Source organism: Nannobrachium achirus (genome assembly GCF_963921795.1).
Source record: "Nannobrachium achirus genome assembly, chromosome: 12".
NCBI classification, from domain to species: domain Eukaryota; kingdom Metazoa; phylum Chordata; class Actinopteri; order Myctophiformes; family Myctophidae; genus Nannobrachium; species Nannobrachium achirus.
Window position 1 is genome coordinate 3,006,882 of NC_137832.1, and position 17,224 is coordinate 3,024,105.

General features: G+C 42.3%; 1 protein-coding gene across 1 annotated transcript in view; it reads right to left on the reverse strand.

The window, feature by feature from the left end:
* The window catches only part of wdr54 (WD repeat domain 54), a 19,613-nt gene extending 5,784 nt beyond the window's left edge, over nt 1-13,829 (reverse strand). The window contains exons 1-4 of the mRNA XM_080737971.1: nt 13,800-13,829; nt 3,908-4,101; nt 694-786; nt 166-228 (exon numbers count right to left, since the gene is read on the reverse strand). Of these exons, the coding sequence (XP_080594097.1) occupies nt 166-228; nt 694-786; nt 3,908-4,039 (288 nt within the window). The 5' untranslated portion in view covers nt 4,040-4,101; nt 13,800-13,829. The remainder of the gene's footprint in view (nt 1-165; nt 229-693; nt 787-3,907; nt 4,102-13,799) is intronic.
* Between the last annotated feature and the right edge of the window lie 3,395 nt (nt 13,830-17,224).

The following is a 17,224-nucleotide window of genomic DNA, read 5'->3' on the forward strand; positions in this document are numbered from 1 at the left end:
AAGCTTTTATTGCACCTGGTGTTGATGATGATGTGTAAACGTATTGTTTTGTAAATGTCCTGATTATGCATTGAATAAATCATAGACACACAGACACACACACACACACACACACACACACACGCACACACGCACACACACGCACACACGCACACACGCACTCACCTGGATGCCTTTCTGGGAGGTCAGCACTAGGAGCTCACGGGACGGAAGAACACACCAGGCTGCCTGCATGATGTCATCATCATCATTATTATATAATAATATAATAGCTATACATATTAGAACAGACATAGTTTATCCATTATGCAATCATAAATGTCATAAATGAAGAAAGAAAATACATTTCAACCGCAATCCCTGTTCTAAAGTTATGGGCCGTTGGGCTTGTATATCATCTATTTTCACTGGACATTCTTAGAGAAAGAAAGAAATAAAAAATGTAGATCGGCTATTTTCACAATTTTGGCCTCTAATATTTGGCAAGTTGGTCAATGTTTAATTTGTCATTTCAGAGGTATTAAAAAGTCCTTAAATTGTCACTTTGGAAATGTGCAGATACCCTATACACTTAAACTTTGTGTTGGTTTATTTACTGTTGAGACTAGAGAAAACAATGTTGCACATTAAGTTAATCATCTGGGGACTCCCTGGGGACAACCAACAGGTTGGGAACCAGTGGTCTAAACTCACCTGCATGATCAGAGAGGTGCTGGCGGAGGCGTTGTGCTCCTTGGAGGCCAGCTGGCGGTGGGAGAGGTTCAGACCATCCCAGGATGCGCTCACCTGGAGGGGAAAAGGTATGCGCATATTTTAACTTAAAGAACCAGTACTGCAATATAGAAATACTCTGATTCAAGTCAAAGTCCGGAATTCACAATGTACTTGAATATAAGTATGAGACTCTTGGCATCAAAATGTAATTTAAGTACCAAAAGTAAAAGTACAAAATGTTAGCTTGTAGATCGGAAAATTTCAAATGGCCAAGGTATAAAATAGAGCTAAAGTGGTACAAGCATGTTTTATAATATTACTTGTATATCTGCAGAGTAACTAGTAACTAAAGTTTTCAAATAAATGTAGTGGAGTAAAAGTACAATATTTGGATCCGAGATGTAATGGAGTTGAAGTTAAAGTATTGGAAATTGGAAATACTCGTACTCGTACTTGTATTACATGTACTTAGTTACTTTATACCATTGGCACTCACAGTGTTGCTTATCATTTTTATGATAATTTCACCCTCTGTACGATAAATAATTACAAAAATGCCCAAATGTAAGATAATTTTGCCATATCACAAAAATGAATTCCAGAAATGTGAATTCACTAAATTCCTCGCATGGTTGCTGATGCGGGATCCGTTTTGGCTTCTCAAAGTGAGTCAGGAAATCAGTCAATCTTGGATCTGTACTCAGAGGCATTAAAAACACCGGTCACATCTTTCCAGTCCAGTTTCAGGCTTTTATTTGTATAAGCTCCAGGACGTTGCCTGCCTCCACAAAGCATATGTGATGCGTTTTTGTGACACAGGGTCTCAATCAAGGTTATTTCGTACTCTAAACCAGGGGTCCTCAACCTTTTCTGGCCGCGACCCCCAAAATAATCACATTTTGACTCGCGACCCCCGGTCCTTAAAGACCCCCCCCCCCCCCCCCCCCCCCCGCCCGCGCCGCATTGTGCGCTTGTAGATCGGCTGTTTTCACTACTAGGCTACTTCTTAAAGTTATGCAGAGAAAACAACACTGACACGTGATATGAATGATGACGCATTTATTTTCTTATTGTTGCATTTACAAGAGAAGAATAGAGTCCGCAACACTGGTAATACACTGGTAATAATATTTTTTAGCCACATGAATCTGTCCAGCAATAAAAGAAAAAAAAGGGGGAAACCGAAAAAATATTTCCCTGGATCTGACAGCTGCATTAATTATATGCTCGTAACGTTACAGCAAAAAAAACTGTCCAGCAAAAAAAGGGGAAACTATGCACTGGTTTCCAAAACAATATAATTTAACCATATCTGACAGCACTCAGTACTTATGACAGCTGCGCCTGTATTCATATGCTCTTAACATTAAACAGCAAAAAAAAAAACGGAAACAAATACACCATATGTGAAACTATATACTGTTGGTTTTCGTTTGCATCCACACAATAAAATGTAACCAGCATATCTGACAGCACTTTTTTTATGTACAGTTTATGAATTGTTTTGGCATAGGCCTACCTTTTGAGGTTAGTGGGATGGTTGAGCTTGTTTCTTTGAACAGAGAAGTGCGAATCTAGGTTCAATATTGCTCACTGCAACACGGAGATCATCTTCAACTCTGGTGAGTCGTGATCTGTATTTATTTTTTATATATGTGAGCGCAGAAAACGTCTTTTCACACAAGTAAGTGGACGGGAAATGAATCAAAACATCCATTGCTGCTTTTGACAGTTCTGTGTAATTCGCAGCCACATATTTAGATAGCCAGAATTCCTCCAGTGTGGATGATTTGAACTTGATCTCTGATGTCCTATCAGCTGAAAGGTCCAACAGCGAGTCCTGCAGTTCTGATGACAAGTGTGCCCCCGTGGACTCGGTGAAAGGAAAGCGTATCCAATCATATCTTTCTGGGGCGTCATCTTTTGGGAAGTACTTGTGGAAACAGTCAGTCAAACCTCTCAGATGAGAGATGATATCTCCGTTTATGATGTCTCTATTTAAGTCATAATCATCCATGAAATCCTCAAGCTCTGGAAACATGTCAATATTACCCTCATTGACTCGCGTTGTCCAGCGATCTAGCTTCCTCTGAAACCCAGCGATCTTATCAGAAATATTGAGAATGTTATTGTTTGAGCCTTGGAGCGACAGGTTTAGTGTGTTGAGTTTGAAACAGTCTGGTCAGCACTCTGCCCCGTGAGAGCCATCTCACCTCTGTGTGGAAAAGTAAGGTTTCATGCTCAGATCCCATTACTATTTTGACTTGCTTTGTCAATGTAAACGTATGTTTTCTTGAATTGGTAGGCCTATAACTATAATTTACTATAATTGACAAGAAAGTGTTGAGAAAACACATTAAACACAGGTCTATGTCAGCTATACAGGAGATGTTTAGGAATGTGAGGAATTTAACAGATATGTCGTCTGCCCATACTTATGAGTGGATGCAAATGCGAGTCTTTGTTCACCGTCGGCCGACAATTAGCGACAATTAGCACCCTTAATTCGGTTTCGGTGTGCGGGCTATTAGCACCCTCAGCCTTCGTTTCGATGTGTGGGGAGGGGAGGAGCGTTTCTATATGCAAGGAAAATAGACATTTTTATAAATCTTATCCAGCCAGGCCCTGTCTGGTCAGCACTCTGCCCCGTGAGAGCCATCTCACCTCTGTGTGGAAAAGCAACACACATCCATTCCACACTCACACTGTCGATTTTCCGCTATGAAAATGTTTCTATAAAAATGTTTTCCAGGCGTTTTTTTTTTTTTTTTTTTTTTTTTTTACCAATTTTTTTTTTTTTTTACCAAGAATTCTGGCGACCCCCCGAAAATTTTTGGCGACCCCCCTGGGGGTCGCGACCCACAGGTTGAGAACCACTGCTCTAAACAAGCCCACGTGTCGCGCTGCAATGCGTTGTGAGCTTGGAGGTCTGCTATTTTCGGTACTTGATTTCTACATAGAGAGGGCGATTCTTTCAACATAAGATGCTGCATTCAAGTTCAGGAGAGTTTGGACAAGGCAATTCTCTTGAATGCTGCCTTCAGGTATGGCATGGAAAGAGGACATTTGCATTTCTTTCACCAGAGTAAAAACTGCATTCATGGTCTGGAGAGGGCACTTTTTTACATGTGGATAAAAGGGCAGGGGCTCAAGCCCCCTTTGATGTCTATGTGTGCATGTGACTGGAGCTCACCATGTTGACCAGGTTGGCATGGACCACGGTGAAGTGGGTGAGTTGGCGCGGTGCCATGCGCAGAACGCTCAGGTTGTTGTAGAGCGCTGAGGCGCTGCTCTTCATCTGAATGCTCTTCTCCCGGTGGTACATGATGAAGATGAGGAGGAAGATGAGGAGGACGAGGGTCTCTGCTTCAGCACGTGCACGGAGGCCTGTGTGTGCACATAAGGATAGGTCGGTTATATTAAAACTCATTCAGTGCCAATGACGTCTTTTGACGCCTTTTGTGTTTTTTGTATAGATTTTTTTTTTTTTTTTTTTCATTTCAAAGAAATTCAAAAAAAATTCAAAATTCATGGGTGGCACATGAACCTTGGAGCCATTTTGGCATTTGGCACAGAAAGAGTTAACCCATTTAGGTCTGAACACATTATGACGCAATATTTTATGCTTTAAATATAAAAAATAGCAGATATACAAGCTCACAGCTGCGAGTTTGTAGATCTGCTATTTTTGAAAAATCTTGAAAATTAGAATTTTGACCCGATTCTATAAGTGTCTTTTGAATCCTTCTAAGATTTTTGGAAAAAACCCTGTGTTTCTATGTCAGCAGTCTGGCCAGCCATCGTCAAAGAAAAGGTCCTTTTCACTTAACTGGAGCTCAGTTAGCCTGTTCTTGAGAGACTACTATGTCAGTGGTGCTCAAACCTTTTCATGTGAAGGACCCCCAAAATGATATTTATTTGGCCACGGACCCCCATTTCAAAATATCTAGTTCCAGGGACCACCCAGAAGCAAAATTTGAGTTACAAACGTTCGCTTTGAAAATACATATATTCGAAGATTTGCACACATTTTCAAGACTTTTTTCAAAAATAGCAGATCTACAAGCTCGCAGCGCGGCACTCGGTGCCGCGCTGTGAGCTTGTATATCTGCTATTTTTCACTGGTTAAAGCATTCAATAATTCTAGGCCTAAATTTAAGCAATATCACACCAGAGGACGTGCATTACGGCGGTTAATGCCACGACAGCGTTGCTGCAGGAACGAGGCAGACAAGATATTATCCAACAATAACAGAATATTCTAAGTTTTGGGTCTGAGAGGTTAAATGTCATCAAACGGTGGTTCTGTGGATCAAATGCTGAATAAATAATAATGAATTGCATTTTCATAGTGCTTTTCCAAGAGCTCAAAGCGCTTTACGACGGTTCATTCATTCATACACAGGGAGGTGAAGCAGTGAACAGTCGACGCCAGAGTCCTCACTTCCCACGTTCACACACAACGGTGGCAAAGCCGTCATCACAGTGACATCAGAGCATGATGTCAGAGCGGCAAACCCACAAACTGGAAAAATGTGTACACGTCCGTCTACACGCGGACAAGCTGTGACGTTTCTCATGGTAAACTGCGACCTTCGGTCGAAATAAAGCTTTTGGAACAAATAGCATCATTGTTTTTCCTCAATACAGTTTAAATAGTATAAGAAAAAAAGGGCAAACTCATATTTAAAATGCATTAAAGGTAGCAGCTCTGTTTCATACTGTATGTGCAGTCCAGATGTCAGTCCATGGTTTGTAGTCCTTAGGGTGGTTGTGTTTCTAGCATTCTTTTATCACAACAGTTCACACAACTTGCTGCTGTGTTCGCACATTGTTGTATTTCTCCCAGTAGGTATTAAATTAGCCTAGTAAATGACCAACTTCCTAAATGGGATTCTTTTTATTATTTATCATTGGTCATGTTTTCAAACTCTCTTCTCAGTTGTGTCATCATAATGAACCTGATCTAATGAGTTCTAGGTGTATCAGTAGATTCTGTCAGGGAGAGATGTTTCATCTTTAACCTGCATGGTGGCTCTGCAAGAGAAAGGCTCTTTGAAGTGAAGGCAGAGAATGTGCAGACAGACTGGCTCTGGTTCAGAGCTCCCTTCCTCCGTCCAGCCAATCCTTACCCAGTCGTAGACTCGTAGCCATGAAATGAGGTGGTATTTTGACCGCATTTTTACCCCGACGTGAGACCCAGATTATCAAACTCGAGGCCGGGTCTGAATGAGTACAATGAGTAACAATAACAACCAAACGGAACTCTACTACAGTGAGCCAAAAGCCATTCATTCCCCAAGAGGATGAGCTGCTGCCTGCTCCAGGTGCCAGTCCTATAGCTTTGTGCGGGAGCTACCGACATTTATTAGAAATGTGTAGTTACTACCATGGATACTTTGCAGATTTCAATTATAATATAAAAAAAGCTTTAACCTTATTGTAGGCCTATGAATTTGTATGACATCAAGGTATTTCCTGCAGTCCCGCTGTAGCCTTGCATGTAGGGTGACCAGACGTCCCAGTTTACCCGGGACAGTCCCGTTTTCAAGCTGCGTGTCCCAGTGTCCCGACAAATATCTCTAAAACACTAATATGTCCCGGTTTTCAACATTCACTGCAAAATTGTCCCGGTTAAAATAATATTAGCTGTTTTTAGTGGTTGCATAGACATTTATCATGTTCTTTTCACGAAAACATGCTCACCTAAACCAATCAGAAAACATGAACAAATTCATTGCGTGTCTGAATTCAACACTGAGGCTTTTTGTCAATCACTCACTGCCTGCATATGCAACCCTGCGGTGCATGTGAGCGCGTGCACAAACGTTAGAGAATGGGCACGCGCGTGCGCGGTAACGTGCGCATTGCTTTGAGGGTCCCAGTTTTAGGCAACAGTGGTTTGCGTCCCGGTTTGAGCGGCTGAAAATATGGTCACCCTACATGCATGCCAACAGCTCCAAGTGGCGAAGCTGCATGGCTCGCAAAGGGAAAGAGCAGAGCCTTGCAGCGCCTCTCCCACTTGGAGCTGTTACTGAGATGAACCCGACTGGCAGGCTGTTGTTGTGGTTCTGCTTCATGGCTGTACTGTACTAACTATGGGGCTACAGCTACACACATATACATTATAATATTATACAACATTAACCACTTTAGCTCTATTTTGTACCTCAAGGGTACAAAATCAAGGGCTTAAATGTCGGTACAGCTCCAGCAGCGCCACTTGTAGCAGAGCAGCGCCTCTCCCACTGAGCACTGAGATGAGATGAGCCCGACTGTCATAGCTATGACATAGTCACATAGGTGGTATTTTGACCCCATTTTTACGCCGACGTGACACCCCTATCAAACTCTGGGCCGGGTCTGAATGAGTACAATGACGTAACAATAACAACCAAACGGAACGCTTGTAGTGAGCCAAAAGCCAATCATTCCCCAAGAGGATGAACTGCTGCTGCCTGCTTGTTCGCCAGTTGCCAGCATAGCTGTGTGCGGGAGCTGCCGATATTTATTAGAAATGTGTAGTTACTACCGTAGATACTTTGCAGATTTCAATTATTTTATAATAAAACTTTAACCTTATTTTGTACCTATGAATGTGTATGAAATCAAGGTATTTCCCCCGCGCAGTCCCGCTATAGCCTTTCATGCCAACAGCTCCAAGTGGCGAAGCTGCATGGCTCGCAAAGGGAAGGAGCAGAGCAGAGAGCACTGCAGCCAGCCTTGCAGCGCCACTTGTAGCTGAGATACCGACATTTAAGCCTTTGATGTACAGGTACAAAACAGGGCCAAAAAGACACGGTTAATGTTTAATAATAATATAATGTATATCTGCAAACTAACTATAGTAACCACGGTTTTCAAATACATTTACATTTATTGTAATTTCCCGCACCAACAGCTCCAAGTGGCGACTGGTGCTGCATGGCAGCAGGCTGGCTCTGCTCAGCGGGTGAAGAATGACCAGGTCTGCTCTCCACAGATGACTCGTAGAAACAGCAAAACGCTCCCCAGTACAGAGCGAGAATTCCCAGATTATGTTAGGAGAAAATCTAACTCTGGGCTGGGTCTGATTGAGTACAATGACGTAACAATAACAACCAAAACGGAACGCTATAGTGAGACAAAAGCCATTCCTTCCCCAAGAAGAGGATGAGCTGCTGCTGCCTGCTTGTTCGCCAGTTGCCAGCATACCGTAGCTGTGTGCGGGAGCTGCCGACATTTATTAGAAATGTGAAGTTACTAAGATACTTTGCAGATTTCAATTATAATATTATAAAACTTGAACTTTATTTTGTACCTATGAATGTGTATGAAATCAAGGTAGCTCCCGCAGTCCCGCTACAGCCTTGCTTGCCAACAGCAACAAGTGGCGAGGCTGCATGGCTGAAACGGGCATCCTTGCAGTTCCTCTCCCACTGGGAGCTGTTGTTGTTCTGAGCATAGCTGAGAATCTGAGAGGTTGTGGTTCTGCTTCATGGCTGTACTGTACTAACTATGGGGCTACAGCTACACACATATACATTATAATATTATACAACATTAACCACTTTAGCTCTATTGTGTACCTAACCTATGAAATCAAGTGCTTAAATGTCGGTACAGCTCCAGCAGCGCCACTCGCCACTTGTAGCAGAGCAGCGCCTCTCCCACTGAGCACTGAGATGAGATGAGCCCGACTGGCAGTGCTGTTGTTCAGGGCTGCTTCATGGCTGTACTGTACTGTACTGTACTGTACTGTACTGTACTGTACTGTACTGTACTGTACTGTACTATGGAGCTACAGCTACACTATAATATTATATAAACCATTAACCACTTTAGCTCTATTTTGTACAATTGTACCTATGAAAACAAGGGATTAAATGGCGGTAGCTCCCGCAGTCCCGCTACAGCAACAAGTGGCGAGCAGTAGAGCAGAGCATTCATCCTTGCAGCGCCTCTCCCACTGGGAGCTGTTGTGCTGAGCATAGAGCTGAGATGAACACGACCAGTGCTGTTCTACTTGTAACGCACGTATACGGCGTCTGCTGTCGGAAAAGAAAATATGAATAGCGTCTGCCCTCGTGAACCTTTCAAAGTAGCGTATTTGATAGGAATTATGCACTGCTGGCGTCTCTGCCCTGGTCACACAAATAGCCGCGGATCATATGCCCAAAAAAAAACTGAACACTGAACCCGACTCACAGGGCTGCTGTGGGCTGCTGCTTCATGGCTGTACTGTACTAACTATGGGGCTACAACTACACACATATACATTATAATATTATAAAACATTAACCACTTTAGCTCTACTTCGTACCTATGAAATCAAGGGATTAAATGTCGGTACGGTATCTCCCGCTATAGCCTTGCCAACAGCTCATGCAGCGCCTCTCCCACATAGCTGAGATAACGGCATAGTCTATACGTCCTTGATTTACAGGTACAAAACAGGGCTAAAGACATGGTTAATGTTTTATAATATTATAATGTATATCTGCAAACTAACTAGTAGTAACTAGGGGTTTCTAATACATTTACATGTATTGTAATTTGCCGCACCAACAGCTCCAAGTGGCGACTGGCGCTGCATGGCAGCAGGCTGGCTCTGCTCAGCGGGTGAAGAATGACCAGGTCTGCTCTCCACAGATGACTCGTTGTAACAGCAAAACGCTCCCCAGTACAGAGCGAGAATTCCCCGATTATGTTAGGAGAAAATCAAACTTTGAGCCGGGTCTGAATGAGTACAATTACGTAAAAATAATAAAGCCATTCATTCCCCAATTAAGAGGATGAACTGCTGCCTGCTTGTTCGCCAGTTTCCAGCATAGCTGTGTGCGGGAGCTGCCGACATTTATTTGAAATGTGTAGTTTAATACTAAGATGCTTTGCAGATTTCAATTATAATATTATAAAACTTGAACTTTTTTTGTACCTATGAATGTGTATGAAATCAAGTTAGCTCCCGCAGTCCCGCTACAGCCTTGCTTGCCAACAGCAAAGTGGCGAGGCTCGGCTGGCTAAAACGGGCATTCATCCTTGCAGCTCCTCTCCCACTGGGAGCTGTTGTTCTGAGCATAGAGCTGAGATGAACCCGACTGCAGGGCTGTTGTTGTGGTTCTGCTTCATGGCTGTACTGTATTAAACTATGGAGCTACAGCTACACACATATACAAACATATACAAATAATATTATAAAACATTAACCACTTTAGCTCTATTTTGTACCCATGAAATCAAGGGCTTAAATGTCGGTGTATCTCCCGCTATATCCTTGCCAACAGCTCATCATGCAGCGCCACTTGTAGCTGAGCTGCCAACATTTATTATAGAAATGTGTAGTAACTAGAAGATAGTGATACTTTGCAGATTTCTATTATAATATTATAAAACTTGAACCTTATTTTGTACCTATGTGTATGAAATCAAGGTAGATCCCGCAGTCACGCTGTAGCCTTGCTTGCCATAAGATGCCAAAAGCTCCAAGTGGCTAAAACGGGCAGAGCAGAGCATTCATCCTTGCAGTTCCTCTCCCACTGGGAGCTGTTGTTCTGAGCATAAAGCTGAGCTGAGATGTTGTGGTTCTGCTTCATGGCTTTACTGTACTAACTATGGAGCTACAGCTACACACATATACATTATTATATTATAAAACATTAACAACTTTAGCTCTATGTTGTACCTATGAAATCAAGAGCTTAAATGTCAGTACAGCTCCAGCAGCGCCACTCGCCACTTGTAGCAGAGCAGCGCCTCTCCCACTGAGCACTGAGATGAGATGAGCCCCACTGGCAGGGCTGTTGTTCAGGGCTGCTTCATGGCTGTACTGTACTGTACTGTACTGTACTGTACTGTACTGTACTGTACTGTACTGTACTATGGAGCTACAGCTACACTATAATATTATATAAAACATTAACCACTTTAGCTCTATTTTGTACCTATGAAATCAAGGGATTAAATGTCGGTATATCCCGCTTCCTTGCCAACAGATCATGCAGCGCCTCTCCCACTTTAAGCCCTTGGTTTACAGGTAAAGACATGGTTAATGTTTTATAATATTATAATGAATATCTGCAAAGTAACTAGTAGTAACTACGGGTTTCAAATAAATGTACATTTATTGTAATGTTCCGCACCAACAGCTCCAAGTGGCGACTGGCGCTGCATGGCAGCAGGCTGGCTCTGCTCAGCGGGTGAAGAATGACCAGGTCTGCGCTCCACAGATGACTCGTAGAAACAGCAAAACGCTCCCCAGTACAGAGCGAGAATTCCCCGATTATGTTAGGAGAAAATCTAACTCTGGGCCGGGTCTGAATGAGTACAATGACGTAACAATAACAACCAAACGGAACGCTAGTGAGACAAAAGCCATTCATTCCCCAAGAAGAGGATGAGCTGCTGCTGCCTGCTTGTTCGCCAGTTGCCAGCATACCGTAGCTGTGTGCGGGAGCTGCCGACATTTATTAGAAATGTGAAGTTACTAAGATACTTTGTAGATTTCAATTATAATATTATAAAACTTGAACTTTATTTTGTACCTATGAATGTGTATGAAATCAAGTTAGCTCCCGCAGTCCCGCTACAGCCTTGCTTGCCAACAGCAACAAGTGGCGAGGCATGGCTGAAACGGGCATCCTTGCAGTTCCTCTCCCACTGCAAGGGAGCTGTTGTTGTGCTGAGCATAGCTGAGAATCTGAGAGGTTGTGGTTCTGCTTCATGGCTGTACTGTACTAACTATGGGGCTACAGCTACACACATATACATTATTATATTATACAACATTAACCACTTTAGCTCTATGTTGTAGGCCTACCTATGAAATCAAGGGCTTAAATGTCAGTACAGCTCCAGCAGCGCCACTCGCCACTTGTAGCAGAGCAGCGCCTCTCCCACTGAGCACTGAGATGAGATGAGCCCGACTGGCAGGGCTGTTGTTCAGGGCTGCTTCATGGCTGTACTGTACTGTACTGTACTGTACTGTACTGTACTGTACTGTACTATGGAGCTACAGCTACACTATAATATTATATAAAACATTAACCACTTTAGCTCTATTTTGTACCTATGAAATCAAGGGATTAAATGTCGGTATATCCCGCTTCCTTGCCAACAGATCATGCAGCGCCTCTCCCACTTTAAGCCCTTGGTTTACAGGTTAAAGACATGGTTAATGTTTTATAATATTATAATGAATATCTGCAAACTAACTACAGTAACTACGGTTTTCAAATAAATGTACATTTATTCTAATTTTCCGCACCAACAGCTCCAAGTGGCGACTGGTGCTGCATGGCAGCAGGCTGGCTCTGCTCAGCGGGTGAAGAATGACCAGGTCTGCTCTCCACAGATGACTCGTAGTAACAGCAAAACGCTACTGGTATTATACAACTTAACCTTATTTTGTAGCTATGAATGTGTATGAAATCAAGCTAGCTCCCACAGTCACGCTACAGCCTTGCTTGCCATAAGTTGCCAACAGCTCGAAGTGGCGAGGCTGCATGGCTCAAACGGGCAGAGCAGAGCAGCCAGCCTGCCTTGCAGCTCCTCTCCCACTGGGAGCTGCTGTGCTGAGCAGAGCTGAGAGATGTGGTTCTGCTTCATGGCTGTACAAGTGTACAGACTACAGTACCAACTATGGGGCTAGAGCTACATTATAAATTAATATTATAAAACATTAACCACTTAGCCCTATATGTTGTAGGCCTACCTATGAAATCAAGGGCTTAAATATCTGTACAGCTCACTGGGCATACTGAGATGAGATGAGCCCGACGGACTGGGCTGTTGTTCAGGGCTGCTTCATGGCTGTACTGTACTGTAGCCTACTGTACTGTACTGTACTGTACTATATGGAGCTACAGCTACACTATAATATTATATAAAACATTAACCACTTTAGCTCTATTTTGTACCTATGAAATCAAGGGATTAAATGTCGGTATCTCCCGCTATATTCTTGCCAACAGCTCATGCAGCGCCTCTTGTAGCTGCTGCTGAAATACCGACATTTAAGCCCTTGATTTACAGGCACAAAACAGGGCTAGACATGGTTAATGTTTTATAATATTATAATGTATATCTGCAAAGTAACTGGTAGTAACTACGGTTTTCAAATACATTTACATTTATTGTAATTTCCCGCACCAACAGCTCCAAGTGGCGACTGGTGCTGCATGGCAGCAGGCTGGCTCTGCTCCTTGGGTAAGAATGACCAGGTCTGGTCGCCAGTTGCCACCAGTAGCTGTTGAGACGACAGCCTTTTATTTCACACTACACCGTGTATCCCACACATTACACACCCGAAGTGAGTTTGAAAACATGACCAATGATGAAAAACTCCAAACCTACTGGGAGAAATACAACAATGTGCGAACACAGCAGCAAGAAAGCACAAAATAATAAAGAAACACAACCACCCTAAGGACTACAAACCATGGATTGACATCTAGACCTACTGCACATATGCCTACAGTATGAAACAGAGCTGCTACCTTTAATGCATTTTGAGAAAAAATAATGCTGTTATTTGTTCCAAAAGCTTTATACCCTGTATATATAATGTCACAATGCGACATAGCCCTGTTTACACACAATGCTGCACCCACTATATGCATGTTCCCCATTTTCAACTGTTTTTATTTTATTCGTGAGTATCGTGACACTTGCTTTGGCAATTTAAACATATGTTTTCTCATGACAATAAAGCTCCTTTGAATTGAAATTTTTAATTGTATCATACAGTACATTATTACAAACATTCGAAGTTGATAAGTCACTGCTAGAGCCGTAAAAATCTTCCCTTTTCAAATGGGGGTCCGCGGGCTAATAAGTGTTAATTTGGAGGTCCTCGACATGAAAAGGTTAGAGAGCCACTGGCCCTGAGAGTCCCCGGACCCCCTGTTGAGATGAGCAGGGCTAAGCTAAGCTACATGTTGCTAACCGACCTAAAACAACGGTTGGTTTGTACGTTTTTAACGAATTACAAAACAATTCTCCAGTTTATGATTCATCAGTTCGTTATAACTGCCGTTATGTTCCACATAACGCTCATTAACGGCTCTGTTGAGCTTTGAAACACATTAAATAAACACATTAAATACCTTCAGCGTCCTTCTGCTGCCATGGAGACACTTCCTGCTCTACGCGATGACGTCACGTGGCGCGGCGTCACATGATCCAAGCGTCCCTTGGTTACACCGGTATTTGTTATCCTGGTGAATTCTGCGACGCCAGGGGCCGCTGTTTCTGTCATTTCATAAGATTGTGTCCACTTCCATGCTGTATTGATGTTGGTGCCATATCAGAGATAACAGGCAAACATTGATCAAAATAACAATTCTTCTACATTCTCTAACTGTGGTAGGCTTCAGGTAAATTAAGTATACAGGTGTTTAACAATAATTTAACTCTTGAGAGAGTAAAATGAAAACAAAGGGTCCATTTGGTTTCATTTTACATGGTTAACAACTCTTCATCATTTAGCTGGGGACCACCTGGAACCCCCTCAAGGACCACTGGTAGTCCCCGGACCACCAGTTCTTAGAGAGGTTTTATTTAATTATCATTATTCTAGTAACCACAATGCAACATGTTTAGTCATTTCATTGTGTGAAGAGAAGACATTTATTCTCTGTCAGGAGGTGACAACAGGGGTGTTGCACCCCATGAATATTGTGCTTTAACTATTGAAAAATAGCAGATATACAAGCTCACAGCGTGGCACCGATTGCTGCACTGCAAGCTTGTAGATCTGCTATTTATTTGAAAAATCGTGAAAATGTGTGCAAGTCTGAATATTTCAAATCCTTCTAAGGTTTTTTGAAAAATCTTTCTATGTCAGTGGTGCTAAAACTTTTTCATGTGAAGGACCCCCAAAATGATATTTATTTGGCCACGGACCCCCATCTCAAAATATTTAGTTCCAGGGACCCCCCAGAAGTAATATTTGAGTTACAAATGTTCATTAAAAATACATTATATTGAAAGATTTGCACACATTTTCATGACTTTTAAAAAACGGCAGAACAATAAGCGTTTTAATTTAAACAAAGTCTTTGGAGCAACACTTCTCCTTATTCTACAGGTAAAACATCCACACATTACAGTTTTAAACTGTTATAATGACTGTAAGTTTACACACTATGAAATCACATAATTAACTTGATGATGGTGTGATCTCTTTATAATACTTTCTATCAGTAGCAAGATCACAGTTAAAAGCATACTCTTAACTAACTACTCATATATGGGGCTTAACTAGAGTAATAGTGTTTTAGGTCTACTCATAATGTACAGTAAAGTAAACATGCAGTTACAGTAGGCCAAGTCAGTGTTATGTTTAATTATTATTGTTATATAACGTACAATAAAGCTGTATTTTCTAATGTGTGCTTGTAGATGCTTGTGGGAACCACTTTATTAAAGAGCCGGGGAGACAGGGAGACCCCATAGAGCATCGCAGTGCAGGGTGTGGTTTGGTGCTTCTAAACCAGGGGTCTTCAACAGGGGGTCCGTGACCCCTAGGGGGTCCTCGGGGATACTGCAGGGTGTCCCCGAAATTGTTGGGGGAATATATTAATCTATTATTATTTTAATAGCATATGAATGCACAATCACATCGTATGTTTACCGGTAGGCTATACACATGAAACACAATTGTATACATAAATAGGCCTATACAATATGTGTTGTATATTATATACAGTATATATGTCTGGGGCTGGAGTCTGGTGCAACGCACAGGTTCTGGACCTGGTGAGAGCAGGAGAGGACCTGGTGAGACGTAGGAGGGGCCCGGACAGGAGTCAACCCACAGAGCCTGGTCCTTCCACGCACCATATTTCCTCTCCCAGCCCCGGCAGAGTAGTTCTGGAGCGGTGGAGTGAATGGCCCCGTCTTCCCTTAATAGGACTGATCGTGGGGAGCTACGGGACGTAAGTTGGGACTTGATCAACCCTGACTGGGTCACCTGGATGAGGGTATGATGTTGCGAGACCCGAAACCCTGATGAGTTCATGCTACATCACTGATGATATGTACCAGGTTTATCCATGTGATTTCTTTTTTGAAAATTGCTAAACAAAAGGTATTCATTTAATGTAATATATCAAATAATGACATATTCAAATATGTTTTTATATAGGATCAAAGGTTTTATGGTCATGATTCACTGCCATCCTGGCAGTGAAGTACCAGTACTGCAATATAGAAATACTCTGTTAAAAGCCAAAGTCCAGAATTCACAATGTACTTGAGTAAAAGTGTGAGAGTGTTGGCATCAAAATGTACTTTAAGTACCAAAAGTAAAAGTACAAAATGTTTGAAAATAGCAGATCTACAAGCCTGCAGATCTATTCCGCTTGTAGATCGGCTATTTCCGGCAAGACGTTTGGTGTAGAGGGGAAAAAGAGCAGATTAAGAACAGAGTGAAAGGTCAAGTTTATTAAATATTGACGGTTCAAGTGGTTAAATATCTGAAAACACACATTGTCATGAATCCAAAATATACTGATAATCGTGCTGTCAAACGATGAAACAACTATATGGAATCTCTGAAAAGGTTGTTAGGGGTCCCTGCTTCAACTATTTCTCAACTAAGGGGTCCTTGGCCTGAAAACGTTGAGGACATGTTGACCAGGTTGGCATGGACCACGGTGAAGTGGGTGAGTTGGCGCGGTGCCATGCGCAGAACGCTCAGGTTGTTGTAGAGCGCTGAGGCGCTGCTCTTCATCTGAATGCTCTTCTCCCGGTGGTACATGATGAAGATGAGGAGGAGGGTCTCTGCTTCAGCACGTGCACGGAGGCCTGTGTGTGTGTGTGTGTGTGTGTGTGTGTGTGTGCACATAATGATAGGTTGGTTATTTAGGCCTGAACGCACATCTGTGTAACGTTAGATTTGAACCACTTTAACAATTATTTTATGCTTTAGCTATTGATGGATTTGGCCCGCGGATCCCCGATCTCAAAATATGTTGTTCCAGGGACCCAGAAGCAAATATTACAGTTACAAATGTTCGCTTTCAAAAAGATATATTCGAAGACTTATAAAAAAAAAAAGAAAAAAAGATATACAAGCTCGCAGCGCGGCCGGCAATCGGTGCTGCGCTGTGAGATCTGCTATTTTTCAATAGCTAAAGCATTAAATAATTCTAGGCCTAAATGGGTTAAGCCAGCGCTGTTCAAACTGTGGCCTGTGGGACCATGATGCGGCCTGTCATGGTCATAGGCCTACCAATAAAACATGTTTTTCTACTTTCAGTGTGGACAAATCATTTCTGATGCCGTTTTTCAGTTTCCCCCCAAAACCCCAAAGAAACTATTTTTGTCTTTACTTTTTTGCTATTTTATTTGTTCCAAAAGAGGAAACTTCATCAATCCTTCTGTTCAGTGAGGTTTGGTCTTATAGCTGGAAATGTTTTCTGAGTGTTTCCTTACTTTGTAGACTAGTCATGTAGTGTGTTACAAAACCATTGTCTAAACGTACAAACTAATACCATCATTTATAGCTTGCGGCCCTTTAGTATAA